Consider the following 18,052-nt stretch of genomic DNA (forward strand, 5'->3'; position numbering starts at 1 on the left):
ACTCTCAATAAATCCAATAAATCAGATAATAAAAAAAAATAGATTGAAAAGATTAAAAGATCCTTGGAAGTATGGTTTAATTTTTTGATTTCAATGATAAACATGTTATTTTATTATATTTTAAAATGAATTAGTAAAAATATTCCTCTTAACTGGTTTTAAAGTTTTTATTTGAAAAGTAATAAAATCATTTTACTTTACTGTTCTAAAATAAATTGAAAAAACATTTATATTTCAAGTTAATGTTTTAATAACTAATAATCCGTATAAAAATATAAAAATACGGTTAACATCAAGAGCATTAGTTCTTTTCTGGAAGGATAAGAATACTATTATAATAATGAATAGTGAGTTATGTATACGGTGGAAATGACTAATGCCTTGAGTTTTAGTTTTTATTTTTTGGCATCTAATTGCCTTAAATTCCAAAAAAGGACTTTCGCAAGTTAACACTCTCTCTTTCTCACGCACAGACACAACACCCTAATGGCTGATATCGAACAAGTCCTAGGAGACCTGAACAAGGATTCCTTTGTCTCACTCTTGACAAAGCTCATTGGAGAGTCCAAATATGTCCAAAACAACCCCCCAGAGCTGATCCCTGAAGAAGACAGGGTTGTCAAGCATGTGTTGAATTCTCTTCTTCCTTACAGCACCACCACTGGAGGAGGTCCACTGATTGTGAATCATGTCTCTTATTTCCCTCAAAGAGGCAATCTTATTGTGGAGTACCCTGGTACCGAACAAGGAAAGATCTTGTCTTTTGTTGGCATGCACATGGATGTTGTCACTGCCAATCCCAATGACTGGGTTTGTTCATTTCTTTCTTTCATCTTTTGTTGTTCTTTGGTGAAGTGGGGTTTGATTGATTTTGATTGTTTATGGGAGTTTCACTTTTTCCTTATGAAGCTATGACTGGTTTTTATGTTTATGTGACGAAGTTAAGGTTTCAATCGCACTCTGACTCGAGATTTTCAGTTTAAAGTTATACTCCTTTTGAGTTATTAATTACAATTGAACTGGGTTTCTGTTGGATTGAGTTTGTTGTTCGGAAAGTTAGTGGTTGAAATGTTCCTCAGGATTTGATTTATTTTGGGTTGATTAAGTAATTATCGTCAACAAAGGTAATTTCGAGTTTCTAAGAATTGAAAAATTATGGCTCATTATGCTGATTGCTATTAAGGTGTTGGATGTATCAAAAGTTATTAATTGAACTTTCTATGTCAGGAAAATATCTACGAGTAAAGATTCGATGTTTTTTCTCAGTCACGTGTAACAGTGAATTTGATATGATAGTGATTGTTATTCATGCTATGATGACCAAACTTGCAGGAGTTTGATCCATTTTCATTGAGCATCGATGGGGAAAAACTCCGTGGCCGTGGAACCACTGATTGTTTGGGACATGTTGCCCTTGTGACTGAACTGATGAAGAAGTTGGGGGAGACAAAGCCAAAATTGAAGTCAACAGTAGTTGCAGTCTTTATAGCTAATGAGGAGAATTCTGCCATAACAGGGGTTGGAGTGGATGCACTTGTAAAAGATGGTCTGCTCAATAAGCTGAAGGGAGGTCCTCTGTAAGCAACCCACAATTTCTGTAGGAAAGGAAAAGGACTTGTTATATATAAAGCATCTTTATGGTCTTTTAGATTATTTTTTTTTGGTCTGAAGCTTTAATGAAAATTTAGTTTCATATTCTTTGTTTTTTGCTGAGATACAAATTTGATTAATTGATGTGATTTTGTGTTTGTAGATATTGGATTGACACAGCAGATAAACAACCTTGCATTGGTACTGGTGGTATGATTCCTTGGAAACTTCATGTCACTGGAAAACTTTTTCATAGTGGTTTACCGCATAAGGTATACCATTACAATCTCTACTGTCTTAGATCATTAATTGAACGCATGAACTTTTTCATGCATTTATTTATACGGGAAAACTATTGTCACTTTTCTGGTATTAAATTTATGAAACCTAAAATTTTATGATGGTTTTCTGGTTCTACTTTCAATGATGAATAGTATAACATGATATGTAAACCAATGTGTAAATTGCAAAGAAGTCAAAAACTAATTAATTATATTAGTGCATAACATTTTGGCCTTTTCTAGTAGAATAATAAGAAGAGAAATCTGCTGACTTTAGATTGGCTTGCACTATGAAGATGATAAAATACATGAAGCAGAAATTTATGTTGTAAAAGTGGTTTGTGTGATTAGAAACTTGAAAAAGTGATGGGAGTACCTTTTATTTTCTCTTTATGCAAATAATGGTAAATTAACAAAAAATGAATTAACATAAAACTCAATTCCACACAGCATTCCTGTCCTGGTTTGGTGGGTTCAGCTTATATCTTTCCTCATTGCGCTTTCACCTCTCTTTTTTGGACCAAATTATTTCTGAGTTGCTGTGATTTTAAATCACTTTTACCACTTCATCCCACATGATTTTAGTCAGAGTCTCCACTTCTCTACCCCTACTATTTTATTATAATCACTCTGTATCTGTGAATCCATAGGCCTATCTTGGAAAAGCAAGATGTAAATGACAATGACCACAATTTGGATTGTTATAACTGAAATATTACAAATTTCGAAAGTAGCTTACATGACATGGGTTCTTACCTTTTCCAAAGCAATTATTATTTTCCCTTTCCTTTTATAGTGTGGCCCATATGCACATCTATGCAAGCAAATATTTATTTGTATAGTACTGGCATGTATGTGTAAAATACCTTTATCCCCTTTTCAATTCAACCTTAGATTATGCATGCATAAATAGAAGTAGAAAGGAAGGTAGCCAGGTTAAAACATTTTGGATAAAAATGAAGAACAGGTATGAAAAACCTACTTCTGGCCCACTACACTTTACTTGCCCGGTGTTGAGAGTATGCTAAACAGACACAATTTTATGGCTGTTTGACAGTATTTTAAAGCTGTAGATGGTGCGAGACACATCAAGCTTTGTTTTATATAGATGATTGCTCGTAAAAATTAGTCTAATGAAAGACTTTCTAGTTTCATATGTTCAAATTGAGCTACATATTCCATTCTAGCTTCTGAATGATGTGTTACATAGAATAGATGGAGTCACTTCTCTGGTTTCTTCTTATTTATTAATTTCAAAGTTTGTATTATCTGCAGGCTATAAATCCTTTGGAGCTGGGCATGGAGGCTCTTAAAGAGATACAGTCACGATTTTACAGGGACTTTCCACCTCATAAGGAAGAGCAAGTATATGGATTTGCAACACCGTCGACTATGAAGCCAACTCAATGGAGTTGTAAGTTTTGCAGCAATAAGTAATGATATATTGTGGAAAGCAAATGCTTTAATTTCTGAAACCCATCTTCATTGTCTCAGATCCAGGAGGTGGGATCAATCAAATTCCTGCTGAGTGTACAATTTCAGGAGATGTCAGGTTTATAATCTTGTAAAGAAGTTCTTAACACATGCAACTAATATGAAAATGAAGTCTCACCATCAGTTCCTTTTCTTCTGTTTCAGGTTAACTCCCTTCTACAGGTTAGCAGTCTGCCTCATGTTAATAACAGAATCTTAGCACTTATTAAGCACATGTCTTTCAGATTATGATTTGGGTCTATTTTGTTCTGGACTATATAAACATTTGTTTTTCTCAATAATTTTTCAGGTTTCTGATTTCCAATATTTTACTCTTTACTGTAGTGTCGAAGATGTGATGAGCAAACTACAAAATCATGTGGATGACATAAATGAGAACATTGAGAAGCTTGGCACAAGGGGCCCGGTTTCAAAATATGTACTACCAGAAGAAAACCTAAGGGGGAGGTGTGTCTTCTTTCTTGCTCTTTCACCTTGGATCTCCCCTATTTCAGGGATGCAATTATTTTTGTTCTTAAAAATTACTTTTTGTGTGTTATTCTCACTCGTCATTACAACCTTTTTCCCAAAAGTAGTTATATATGGGTTCATTTTCCAACAGTCTTGCTGTGACCTTTGATGAGGCATCGTCAGGAGTTGCCTGTAATCTAAAATCACGTGGCTTTGAAGTGTTGTGTAAAGCAACTGAAAAGATAGTTGGGCATGTAAAACCGTATTCAATCACAGGGACTCTGCCACTAATTCGAGAGCTGAAAGTAAGATATATCTCCTTTTTTCCCTTTTCATAATGTTTTTCTTAAGTTCTCATCCTTTATTTAATGTTTTTGGATTTTGTAGGATGAAGGTTTCGATGTTCAAACTGCAGGCTATGGTATGATGCTATTGCTTATTTTTGGGATTTTGCTATTTATTTTTAATCTCACAGTAGAAAGTCAAGCCTTAAAGATGCTAGTGTATGTCGCATGGGTCATCTTGTTTGGTAAAAATGTAAAAATAGAAGAAGAAAAATGAGTTGTAACCTAGTTTTATGGTAATTAGAAACCCTAACTAGTTTTTAGAGTTTCTAGGTAAGGGGTTGGTTATGCTAAAGAAAAGATTAAAATTATCCACCTAGGGTAAACTGATTTGTTATTTGTTTTTAATGATGAACGATGCCTGTTTTGCTTAGATGCAAAAATAGTGGTCTAAACTGAATGCTTGTGTTGTTTATAAGGCAAAAGTATACTAGGACTTAGAATGGTAATTCAGGATCTAGACCCAACAGCAAGGTCTAATCCTCACATCTCATCAAGAAAGAACATCCCTACACCAAAAAATATAATCACACATACAAATTATTGTATTTTTTTGTTATTATTAATTTTTTAAAAAGACAAAAATAATGAGGAGTCGCATAGTAATAACTTATATTATTCGCTTGTCAACATCTTTGAACAAAGATCAAATGATTCATTTATCCTGGTTGACTTTATAAATAATAAAATTATTATTACGCAACAAAACTGTGAAAAACCAAAGAAAATGAGAGATTATAATTTTTTTGTTTGAAAATAATTTTGAATATGGTAAAAATCAAATTACACAGCAAACAATTTTCATCCACTTGTCTAACATCCATGGACACCACCTAGTGATGGTTCATTTAACTTGGGTTGACTTTATAAATATTAGAAACCAATGTTATTCAACAAACTCGCATTAAACAAACAGACGCCAATGAAAATCATTTTTTTTTAAAAAAAAACTTTAATATGGCACAATCAAATCCTCATCAAACAATTTTTAATCGACATGTTAATGATCTTGAACAACGTCCAATAATGGTCCATTTATCATGGGATACCATATTGGATTAATCTTTTACGTGTTGTTGAAGTTGGTTGGAACTAGACTAGAAAGGCTAGAACGAGGAGAAAGAGTGCTGAAAAAAAGGTGTTGGTGCATGTACAGTATGTGTGGATCAACAGTTTGGCTTTCAAGGCTTCACTTCACACATTGTCGGGGCAGGGAGGCATGCGAACGTGTCTAAATGTTGCTCCAACATTTTTTTGCTAGCTGTTTTTACTATAGTATCTCCTCTTTTTTTTTTCTTTGTGTGTGCCTCTTTTGTTTGAATGTCTCCTATTTGTATTGTTTAAGATCCCCTGCAAAATAGAAAAAATTAAACTGAAAAAATAATGTTAGGCAATGATATTGTTTTTTTCTTGACTATGGATTTCTAATTAATTAAATTCTCTTCATAATGTGTAGGATTTTTTTCAATAATTTTTTAATTTTATTTAATCCTCCTATTTATTTTTTCTTTTTATCTTTTGCATAATCTCCTATGTTATTATTTTAGTCTCCATTCTTCGTGGTCCCTTGTTCTCCATCTCTCTCTCTATATATTACTCCCTGACCTCTTTTTATTCATGAAAACTCAGAAAATAACAAAAATTGATTGAACTTTATTAAAAACATTTAAAAAAAAAAAAAAACAGGGGTCAAAAAGTTATGACACTGTAGTTAAGATTGTCATTATCTATCAAAGGCATTTTATAGGGCTAATTTACCCACACATACTTATTTCAGAAAATGTTTGAAACTTTGAATCAATCCACACTTTCCAGTCCATACTTTCTTTCATGTCCCTTTTCCATGTTTTGTCCTTTTTGCCTTCAATCTCTTTATAGCTCATTGGAAGGGCTTGAAAATTGACCGTGAATGTGGTTAAGCATGTGGTGAATTCAGAAAGAATGATAGAAATGCACAAAGATGGATGTCCATCGACTCATTTTGTGTCTTGTGTTAGTCACTATGAAAATATACAGTGGGTATCCATGAGCCAAATACACATTATTATGTATTAGTAGCTGATTAGCTGAAAGGCTAAAAGGTGCATTTTGGTAACATCTTAAATTTTACAGCTTGGATTTGATTTTTTTTTTTTTTTTCCATGTATGAAGCTGAAAGTAGCTTATACTGAGAGTTTACTTGGTGCTGCTTTGAAGTTGTGCTTGGTGTTGCATAGAGAAACATGAAACAAAATAGAACATCAACTCACTGTATAGGCTAGGGATTGAGCAACGATGGAAACTTAGATCTACTACAATCATTTTCTACTTGTCATACTTGCACTACTTGTTATCTGATGATTTAGTCTTCACATGAGCATTTATTGTAGTCTAGAGAAAGCTTGTCACCATAACTTGAGAAAGGTCAAGTATCCAACATAAGGTGAAAATATCCCTTGGACAACAATGGGGGGGTTCTAGATTATCAGGTTTCCTTTTGAGTCTTTGAGTGGTTGCTCAAAACATTAAAATTTATCACTGTGGGCTTTACCAGAAAGATGATGTTGAAAGGGCTACATGGACCTTAAATACTCAACCAGTCCATGGTATTTGAGGACTCCATGTGTGGCTTCAATTCAATAGAAGATGTGTAGCTTCAATTCAATAGAAGGGAGGGAATAAAGGATTGAAGCAAAAGAGCTCTTACCCTCATTAATGTCCCCAGGAGTTCCATACATTACCTGTGGAGAAAAAATATACTTGTAGTATCATTTTCCAAAACGTCCATTTAATTGTGGAGTTTCGTTTTGAAGATTCTTTTATACCACTATTTACCATTTGGTCCTCTGCATCATTCTGCATCAGAACTGTATTAGGACCAACTTAATTTATCTTTGCAACCCAGCTGAGTAGTTGTTTCAAGTGCTAGTGTCCAAGACAAGATTTTCAACTTTTGGTGGCTCTTAGATGTTACCAAACAAGCAAAACAAGGAATGGGAATCTGGGTTGATCAGGGGGGAAAGAAACTGAATAGGTCAATGGAGTTAACGAACGACACGGTTGGAAATCCGCCCGAAGTTGCTTCTAAATTAATATATTCATGTCATTGTCTTTTTAGTTTGCCAGTTCAGTTATTTGCAGAAAGGCACAAGCTATGTGCATAGTTGTATAAAGCTGCAGAGATGCTGATGCAATTTAATGTGGGTGACCAATGGCTTGACCTATTGTGATTGGAAATCCATGTCTGCATTAATATTCTTACTTCATTAGATTTTCTCTCATTTATAATTTCTACAGCAAAAGATTAGCCTTGAGTACTTGGTTTGTGATATCTTGTGTTTAAGTGTTTTTCCATTCCCCTGCTCTATTTTTTTACAGCTTGTCTTTTGCATCCCTGTGCAGGTTTAATGGCCACATACCATGCCAAGAACGAGTACTGCCTGCTTTCTGATATGTGCCAAGGCTACCAGATTTTTACCAGCATCATCTCTCAATTAGAAAATTGACTCGCAGCGAAGCGGATGACATAACAACACCACCAGATTCCAGATGAGTAGCTTGTTACGTCACAGAAATAAATGATTGTCATGTAAACCCTGTTAATTTGAAGTTTTGAAGGGCATCTAATATGCTTTTTCAGCAAGAGTTGCCTGCTACTGGGAATATGATGTTTCTGTTTTTCATCTGGGTATTATAGAAACAACTTTCCTTGCATTCAGCTCCCCTGGCAGGCTGCTTTCACTTGATTCTTAAAAAAAAAGATGGAAAAGACTTGAGCTTAAACATTTATAGCTATTTAATTACCTTTGCGACTCTACTTGTGGAATTCCAAGATATTTTTTAACACAATAGAATGAAGAATGTGTTGGTACTGTGAATGTATTTTCTTGCATCACGAAAATGACTTTTTTATGTAATTCTATGACAATAAAAATAGGTTTTCATTATAAAAAAAATATAATTGTTAGTATAAATTCGTTTTGTTTTACCAATATTTTTTAAAAAAAGTATATTTATTTTTCTTTAGCTGAGTTGTTTATTGCATAAAAACTGGAAGCAATTAAAATCAATATAGAAATTTTTTTTAACAATTTAAAATAAGTCTAAAAACAGTATTTCTTTAATTAGAACTTGTTATAATTTTAATAAAATAAAACAATAAATAATGAATTGATAATTTTGATGCAAGTGTATTAAAAAGATATAACAAAAATAACATTGAGAAAAGTTATATAATTTAAAAAATTGATATTTTATATGCATTTAGAAAATGCTGCATATTAGGTTCACTGTTCAGTAATTGCTAATGTTATCATGGAAGACACTAATATTATTAAAAAAATAATAGGATAAACATCATTTAAATAATTTCATTTAAAAAGAATTAAATTCAAAAAATTATGAAAAGAGAAATAATAAGAATAAAAATTGAAGGGTAAAGCACGCATGGGCTGGAAACCATTATGACCTAAGTTTTATTAGTTTTGTTTTCAAATCCATTAGATTACGTGTCACTCCACTAGACAGACAATGTGTCATTTGTTGTTTTTATTTGCCATTCATTAGAGTTGGCTTCAGTTACAAGAGTAGTCCAAGTTTTTTTTTACCCTAACATCTAAATATCAACTATTTTTTTATTCAAAAACATAAAACATAAACCAATATAATCATATTTCTAACAACTAAAAACATTTATAATCGATCTAAAAACATAAAATCAAATTAAAATAAAAAAAAATTCTAAGTTTTAGTATATTTTTTTCCATTAAATATCAATTAAAGGTAAAAACCACCTCCATTTAATTTTATTTTTTAAATTTATAAAAATCAAAATCAAATTATTAATGTCCGAAATCTAATCACCTGAAAGATTTCTCGCTTTGTATCGAATTCAGGGGAATAATAAATCATAGAACAAATGAGTTTTGAGAATGGGAACAAAATTTAATGGAATACTTGGATCTTATCCTAGTCCAAGTTCCAAGTGGAAAATATTGCGAGAACCACAATTTATGTAGCCAGAAGCTACATCAATGTTAAATGTGCAATGATGTGCTTCACTAGATTTTTACTTCTCCTTCTTGTGATATCTAATGATGGAGGGAAAAGGCCATCAATTTTATTTTTCTTAATTAAACAACAGAAACGACATGGGTTATTGTATTTTACATGGTATACATATGCCTTAATGTGATACATAAAAAAAACATGGATATATATTTGAAGGGAAATTTTGAAAAAAGTTAAAATACATCATATACAATTCAGACAAATGTTGCACCTGCAGATCCCTCTCATCCCAAGCCAGGCATACCTGAAAATAAATAAATAAATAAACTAAAAATAAATAAATATTAAGTTATAAATGACGAGATTACTATACCTTCTTTATCTATATATATATCCTCAACTCTACAAGTGACCCCATCGCACTGTTATGTGATGTTCAAATAACAGATGCCAGGGTAGAGAACACCAGGGCGTAGAAAAGAATCAAACATGGAAGCATTTCATGTTAAAAATAAATTAAATAAAATAAAGAACACAGGCAAATACTATCAACTTGTGCTATAATCTAGCCATCTCCAAGCAGTACCATGCTTTGTATTCTAACTATGACTTTCTTCAGTTTATTCACTGTTAATACACAATGCGCTTTCTATTGTATACAGCATCTCTAGTTGTACTATTCATACCAAATAATCAGCTCTACGTATTCTACAAGTCTCCTCCACCACCATTTATCTTTCCTTCCCAGGCATTCTTATCTGGGTCTTCATAAGCAGCAACTTCATCTTTTATTTGAATTCATTTCCTCTGATTTAAGAAGCTGGATTCTCCGGCGTAGTCTTCTCCGGTGCTCATGTATTTTCCAAAGGCCATGCCCCAATACGACAGCAGAGTATATGCCATGTGTAATGATGGGGGCTAGAATATTATTTGTCTGTCAAACAATGCAAAAGATTGTACATACAAATCTATCAGTTTGAGCCTCTGAAACAAATTGGTAATAACATCAAGTACCTAGTTCAAGACTTCACCTGGATCCATTCAAAACCTAGATAGAGCGCCAGAAGTCCTTCAAGGAGGGGAGAGTAGATCTTTTTCATTTGCCTCCTCTCATACCAGGCTGCGGTGTAAATGACAGAGCATGAGCTAATGCATTTGACCAAGCAGTAAGACCAAAAATATTCAGAGACCAAAAATATTCAGACTTCTTAGCATTTCTTCCGAGCAACATGTAAAGTCATTATGCTCTTCTAAGCTGCAAGAAGATGTAGGACTAGAATAGTCACCAGTTATTTGCGAAAGATTCCTCATGACCTCACCCACCCAAACAAGGATTTAAAACTTATATGCGCAATATGCATGTTTCGATGCATCAAAATGAGCAGTGATAGTCAGTAATTGGAGGTCTCCATGGGACGAGATTATCAAAACATATTTGGCAAAGTAAACCAAACAGATCGATTTTCACTCGTGTTAAACGGACTTGTCACTGCAAAAGACTTTCTAATAATTGCTTTTTTCTTTTTTTTTTTTCAAAAATGAAAGGAATAGCAGAAATAAAGTGATTTCCCAGCTGACCAAATGTACTAGGATTTCAAAATCCATAATTCCAAAGAAATAGTACTGAACTAAGCTTCTATGCCAAGTCAAGAAGTGAAACCTGCAAATAGCTTTTTCAGATCTTCACGCCCAGAGCAAGATGGCAGAACTGGTGCAACTACATAAGTAGGATCTGTAAGAAACAGAACAGACCCATGAATCAATCTGCAATTTAAAGATGAAAATAAATACTCCTTTGAGAAGATTAAGAGTATCAACCTTTTGGGGAGGTAGCCACATAATAGAGGGATCCTGTAAGAACGGCTGTTAAAACAGCTGCAAATGCCTGGGCAAATGGGACAAAAGGAGGCAGCACACCAGTCTACAAATGTAGAAACATAAATATTTTAGTTGCAAGGCAAATTTCATTACTAAGGACAGGGAATAAGTTCAACCACATACCAACGATGCCATTCCTCGAGCATCTTCCACCAAATTGGTTCCCCTTAGAAATATATCAGCCAGTGCTCCCTGTGTAGTAATTAAGAAAAGATGAAAAAAGTACGAATTATTAAGGATTTCCAGTAAAGTTTTATTGTTATTTAAATCCACCTACAGGGGATTTGGGGATTTTACTTTCAATTATGCCTGGAATTGCAGGTCCTAAACCTGGATAAAGGAAGTGACTTAAACCCACAGGGGATTTGGGGATTTTCTTTAATTCACTCTTCAGCATGAGTATGAGAATATACCTGAACAGCAGCTCGATAGAAAAGCTCCTCTCCCACGGAACTTGCAGCAACAATTAAAATAAACTGCAAATAGGGTCCAAAATTGAATCAAATTCATCTTACCTCATAGAGACAAAGAGTGATAAAAATATATCTAATAATTGTCAATATTTTATAAGGCTGTTTGTTTCATGAAAAGTAATTTTTTGTCCAAATTTTTTTGTGTTTGTTTATCATTAAAAAAATTTATAAATGAAATTTAACTTAATTTCTAGAAAAACAGTTTACTTTTATTTTTTATGAAAAACACTTTTCAAAAATTGAAAACAATTCAAAAATATATTGTTATTTGTTAATGATATCAAATATAGCCTTTAATCTTATAATAGTTATATATTTTGTTTTGGATTATTTTTTTAATTTCATCCCTTAAAATTTGATTTTCATATCAATTTTGATCTTTATTCTTTTTATTTTTATTTTCTTTTTTCTTATTATTTTTTTAATTAAAAATTTTTTATCTATCAGATTTAGTATTATTTTTTTAATTGCTATTTATTTTATTTGAAATGATTTATGTAATTGGATTTTTTTTATTTCATCATCTTTCAACTGTTTTAGCTATCAGATTTGATCTCCATCATTTTGATTGCTATTTATTTTATTTAAAATAATTTAAAAAATTAGATTTTTTTTTTCAATTTCATTTTCTTTTAACTTTTTTATCTGTTAAATTTGGTCCTCGTTTTTTTAATAAATTTAAAAAAAAATAAAACATTAATAAGTTATTTTTTGATTTATTTTCATCAAATAATAAAATATATTTTCTAATTTATTTTACATGATACTACCACGTATTAAAAAAATAATTCCCTTTTCAAAAAAGCATTTTCTATGAAAACTATTTTCCAAAAAACCAAAACTTTCCAGCAACCAAACAGTAAAAGTTTACCTGCCAAGGTGACATCCCATAAAAGAAATTCCGAAGTTCCTCGTCCTCCACATCTCTAATGGCACGTGCATGAGGCGACAACTTCACGACTTCATCCTGCAACCATTTCAAAAAATAAACAAACAAACAACATTCCAAAACTACAAAAGGGTTCATTACTTAACTAAAACCAACTAATAACAGGATTCCACTTATCAATTTTCTGCCCGTCGAATTAAAATATTAAAAAATTTATTCAATTACCAGCTCAAGCTCAGCAAAAACAAGAAAGAGTGATGAGCAAACTAAATAGTATATTTCGTTTTGAAGGAAGAAATTAATTGGAGTAGTAAAAGCATACATCTAGTATAAAAAGAAGGGCCATGACTGGTGGAGCTGCATATCCAAGCCCTTCAATAAATGCATCCAAAGATGGATTAAAACCTCCCAGGCTATCAATTCCAGTTATTGAACATATAAACCTCCCTGCCAACGCCATTCCTCCATATATACCTGCAATTTTCCAATTCAAATTAAACTAAAAACAGGCGCAACGGATCAAAAAAATTGAAAAACAGGTGAATATAAATAAATAAAACTTACCGATCCCATAACAGAGTCTGACAACAGCACCAATTTTCTCCCACAAAGGAAAGTCAGAAGCAGTATCGCCAAAGCTCTGATCAAATGTAGTCACTTCCATAGCACTTCCAGTGAATCTCCTCCTTTCTCTCCCCTCGATTCCTTCACTACCAGCACCCGTTCTCTCTGTAGATGCTTTGCTGCACCGTATTTGAATCCTACTGACTCCATTTTCTCTCAAGTTCAATCTCCTTCTACTAGCCGGAAAGTCAATGGTTTTAGAAAACCAAGCACCAACTCTAAACGACGTGGTTGCAGTTGCGGTTGATGAGTGGCTCGGTGTTCGGAAAAGTAACGGCAGCTCCATCAGCCGGTATTGCGGTCTCCGTTTCCGTCACGAAGCATGGCGGTCTGTCTCTCCCCCCATCTCTCTCTCTCTCTGACACGCACAGGCTGCTGTGATATTTGTGTTTAAAGGATTTGAGAGGTCAATGGGTGGTTTTGGGGCGTTGGATTTCGTGATGAGGAAGTTCTCTGTATTCTCATTCCTATTATTTATGATTTTGATATTTTTTTGATCCTTGGATTTTGATTGGTCGAAGGAGTGAGAGGATGTTCGTGAATATCGGACCTGCCAATAAGAGAACGACACCTGGAGATAATGTTACGGCCGATTTATCAAATTTCTGTAGATTAATGGGAACCATTAGTATTATTATTTCTATATTTTTGGTGGTGGTGTTTGTTTATATACCACGCATGCTTTGTAGGGAATTTCCCTTAGTGACCTTAGATATTAATGGCAATATTACCTTCCTCTCATTTTTATCAGCGATGTCACTGGAAAAATATTTTTTTACAGTTGATATATAATGCAAAAATAAAGATTAATTCCATACAACTATTATATTTTAAGATAACTTCGATATATAATTAATAAGAAATTTATTTTAAGAATATATTTGATGAAAAATCTAAAACAATATACATCTATGCATATCATAAAATCGGATTCCTCGTAGAACAGCCTCACCCTGTTGAAAGAAAAATTCCTTCGTATTAGTTCGGCGTTCTTCAGAATTACGAATTTTATCTACAAAACTGTTTGTAGTACTATTTTTTTTTTTTTTTCATTTGGTGTATGAGAGAATTAACAATGAGAAGAAAAACTTTTGCCGCTAGGTACATATTTAACAAAAATTTAGAAAAATAATATATGTTAAAAAAAATATTGAAAAAATAATAGAATTTGAACTCAATCATTATTAAAATTAGCAATTGTTTCAAAATTCATGATCCGTAGTTAACATAGTTACTAGGGTTCTCTTATATTTTTTTTAATATTAAAAAAAAATTAATCTAACCCATAGTGTAAATTTCTAAAATTTATATCATTAAAAGAGATATAGACGCGCATGCACGCACAAATTTTATATATATATATATATATATATTATATATATGTGTGTGTGTGTGTGTGTGTGTGTGAGAGAGAGAGAGAGAGAGAGAGAGAGAGAGAGAGAGAGAGAGAGAGAGACTAATTCTTTCTCCTTTTTATTTTTACCTCTACCGCCGCTTTTTTAATACTATAAGTTTTTGGGGTTACACCTTTAGCATTGTAATTTTTTTCACATATTGATCCATTATAATTTTGGTTAATTGCTCACGATTAATTTTTTTTTTCTTTTTGAGAAAATATTGCAAAAGAAATCGAATTCAAGTCTTTAAGTAAAGGAAACAGCTAGAGCACAAAACATTTTTCATGAGTGTAGGAACAATAGCATTGAAATTGAAATACACGACCAACAAGTCAATTAAGATTTGGTTATGGTATATGATGATCATCGGAGACTTATATGATCATTAATTTCAAGACTCGTGGGATTAGTCGATGTATGCGTAAGCTAACCTAAACACCTACATTATTAATAATAATAATAATAAAAAGATTTGGTTATGTTTAACCCTGAGGGGTGTAGCTTAGCTGGCCAGATTCTATGTTTACTCTTTAGAGGTCACAAATTCGAGTCTCATAAACTTTAGGATTATTGGAGGCTTACATGATCGTTAACTTCAGAGCTCATAGGATTAGTTGAGGTGTGCGTAAACTAACTCAAACACTCACGTTAATAATAATAAAAATATTTGGCTATGTTTTAATTTCAAGACTCGTGGGATTGGTCGAGGTTCACGAAAGCTAACCCTAATACTCACGTTAATATATATATATATATATATATATATATATATATATATATATATATATATATATATATATATATATATATATATTCTCTTTTATACAAGAACCACATAACCGAGGCCTCCAGTGCAACTACGTGTTTTACTCATCTGTTTTAAAGAAAGTTGTGTGAAGGGTTTTGATTATTGTTCTTGTTGATGTTGTTTGGTTAGGTGGTTTGTGAGATGAGAAAAGTTAAGTTCAAGAATATGGATGAAGTCTTATGAGAATAGTAGTGAGGTTATTGAGTACAAGGTCGGAATTGTGTTCATGGTACAAAGTTTTCCTTTCTCTTTGGAGAGCTAATAGTTGATTTTATACTTCTTTATAGTTTTGTCACTCACTTATGCTTTTATGTATTTTTTGCATAAATTATTGGTTGCCGACCTAAGTTGCGAATCTTTTCTAAACTTTGATTGACATGAAATTATAACCAATATAGATCAACATGTGAGGAGACTTCATGTAAAACTTCAAACTGATTTGATAATTGTATTGAAAGTTATATGCAATAGTGTAAAATTTGTTAATTTGTGATTTTTTTAAAAAAAAAATCCAAATTTTCTTATTCAATCCTTATGTAAATCATGTCAATTGTTCCTCTAAACCCTGAAAATCATTTCTTGCTTCAAATATATTTATCTATATTTTATTTTCTATTTTTATTTATTTATCGGTTTATTACTGTTTTATGATAGTATTATTGATTTTTTAATCAATACTTGCACCTTCACTCTTGACTTTTTGTTGTACTGTCATTTCTTATAGTTTATTTTTTTATTATCTAACTAATTCTTTGAGATTATTTTTTTTATTTTCTTTTTTTTATCCATCAAAACACATTACTAGTTTCGTCATCATCATGAAATTTAAACTAAAATTATAATTCATGTAAAAACCTCATCCATACTTTTATAATTTATCATAGAGACCATTTTCTCTATTTTACATCATATTTTCTATTATTTACATCACTTATTCATTTTTCATTTTACATCATATTCTCTATTATTTATATATTTTTATTGCTAGTTGGGTTATTTCTCATAATGGTTTACATTTTTTATTTCGTTCTTCTCTTCTTAAAAAGTTTTATCCTCAAAATTCAGATCTTAGTTCATTCCTAACACTAAACTTAGGTTGTTTTATATATCATTTTATCTAGATGAAGTAAACAAATAGGTGTTGTATGTAGTCTGTTATAGTAGTTGTATTACATAGTTAATTAAGAGTGAGGTATAAATGATCATCCATTACAATACTTTGGTCTTTCACACCAATTTGGCAACTCTATATATATGATTAGTGCTTAAAAGTATATTTTTGTCAAGGTTTTACATCATCATTTTGCACTTAAAGTATCGATAACTCCTTAACTAGAACATGTTTTATAATATTATGTCTAATACTATAAGATACCTTTAACTTATGGTAAATGTTCTTCTTAAATACAGGCCTATCATATAAATGAAAGCATTGATTGATGAGTTTAACTACTGAAATTGAAAAGACAAAGGAGGGCTAAGCTTAGAAAAGAAATTTTGGTTCAGTCCAAACTGGAACACTATTCAGTCATTGGGTCATATCTGGCGCTGTAGATCATGGATTTCAGTTTGGTTTATATGGCTATAAAGCTAAGATATAGACCTCAAACTTTTATGGGAGTCCAAGATTCAAAAAGGTCGTTTTCAAGTTCAAATTGTAACAACAACGGAGAAGTCAGAATTTGTCCTGCAGCTCAGATAATGTTCAATGTTTAGCCTATATCTCGAATTATAGAAGTCCAAATGCATCGATTCTTTTTGTGTTGGAAAGCTAAGACAATTTTCTAGAACTTTTATAAAAACAATCTATTTAAATTCTGATTTTAGCAATGACATTTTGTTTAGACAAGAAAATAAGGATTGTCATCAAGTCAAGATATGGCTACCCACTCAACAATTAGTCATCAAATCAATAGTTCCAAATTTTGGCCTGTAAAAGGAGGCATTTTCCATGCATTTAGGCATCTTGATTGTTCAGTTTAAGATCTTGCTCTTGCTCTCTTTATTTATATTTTGTAATGTTCAAGTTTTATTTCATGTTATATTTTCCTTAATCTTTTGTTTATGCTTTTCATTTCCTTTACTATACTTATATAATTTTGTTTTTATTTTGTTTATTTATGTTTATCTTTTTCATTATGTTTAGCTAAGTTTATTATGTCAAGGTGAAAAGGTTTCAATAATGGTGTTAAGATAAATATAATATAAACTCAATATGGACTTCAATATTTATACCCTAAACAACTTGCTATTAACATGTCTTATTATTTTTATCTTATTAATTCTTAATACCTTACTTGTTAAATGACTAATCTAGATTTGTGTTGTATAACACTTGGTACAACAAATGCTTGGTACTTTCATAGCCAACCATATGATATAACATACACATGTGCTATGAAAAGAAACTTGATTTGTTGTTAACATAAATTAACATCTTGAATCATACTAATAATTTATAATGAGCTATTAATAACAAATCATTCAATTGAAATCTCCTTCGTGTGTGATTTATAATTGAATAATAAAAATAGTTTATATTATTCTTATTTAAAATATCATTAGTGAATCTTTTATCCTTGATAACTGTTTTATCATTATTTAATCTTCACTTTAATCTTATATCTCAATTATTATTATCATCATCATTATTATTTATAATTTATATAATTAATTTCCTTATAATTCGACCCGATCTTATCAATTTATTTATTACTTTAACACTCTTATACTTGAAATAAACTATTTGATCTTACACCGCCGCTGCCTTGTTAGAGTGTAAAAAAGAATGATAAATGTGAGGTGGTCCGCATGCGTGAACCAGCAAAATGAACA

At 31.7% G+C, this 18,052-nt stretch overlaps 2 protein-coding genes across 3 annotated transcripts; one reads left to right on the forward strand and one right to left on the reverse strand.

The window, feature by feature from the left end:
• The first annotated feature begins 409 nt into the window (after positions 1-409).
• LOC118039274 (acetylornithine deacetylase) lies at positions 410-7,856 on the forward strand. The gene is made up of 10 exons (XM_035045935.2): positions 410-810; positions 1,333-1,577; positions 1,754-1,862; positions 3,147-3,285; positions 3,366-3,423; positions 3,510-3,527; positions 3,690-3,812; positions 3,967-4,120; positions 4,203-4,236; positions 7,541-7,856. Exons 1-10 carry the CDS (start codon positions 487-489, stop codon positions 7,642-7,644), a joined length of 1,308 nt encoding a protein of 435 aa, XP_034901826.1. The 5' UTR covers positions 410-486; the 3' UTR covers positions 7,645-7,856.
• A 1,379-nt stretch (positions 7,857-9,235) lies between these two features.
• LOC118039275 (uncharacterized) lies at positions 9,236-13,463 on the reverse strand. Of its 2 annotated transcripts, XR_004685901.2 has the most exons (10): positions 12,953-13,463; positions 12,711-12,862; positions 12,371-12,466; positions 11,440-11,502; positions 11,150-11,218; positions 10,967-11,069; positions 10,809-10,880; positions 10,180-10,268; positions 9,835-10,082; positions 9,236-9,452 (listed from the first exon to the last, which is right to left on the reverse strand). XR_004685901.2 is itself a non-coding variant. In XM_035045938.2 (9 exons), the coding sequence occupies exons 1-9, from the start codon at positions 13,296-13,298 to the stop codon at positions 9,930-9,932; spliced, it is 1,143 nt and encodes a 380-aa protein (XP_034901829.1). In that variant the 5' UTR covers positions 13,299-13,463; the 3' UTR covers positions 9,647-9,929. The 2 variants fall into 2 exon arrangements, 1 of the variants encoding a protein (XP_034901829.1); XM_035045938.2 differs by lacking the exon at positions 9,236-9,452 and having other exon boundaries at positions 9,647-10,082.
• Positions 13,464-18,052: the final 4,589 nt, after the last annotated feature.

The sequence above is a fragment of the Populus alba genome, chromosome 1 (genome assembly GCF_005239225.2).
Source record: "Populus alba chromosome 1, ASM523922v2, whole genome shotgun sequence".
Taxonomy (NCBI): Eukaryota; Viridiplantae; Streptophyta; class Magnoliopsida; order Malpighiales; family Salicaceae; genus Populus; species Populus alba.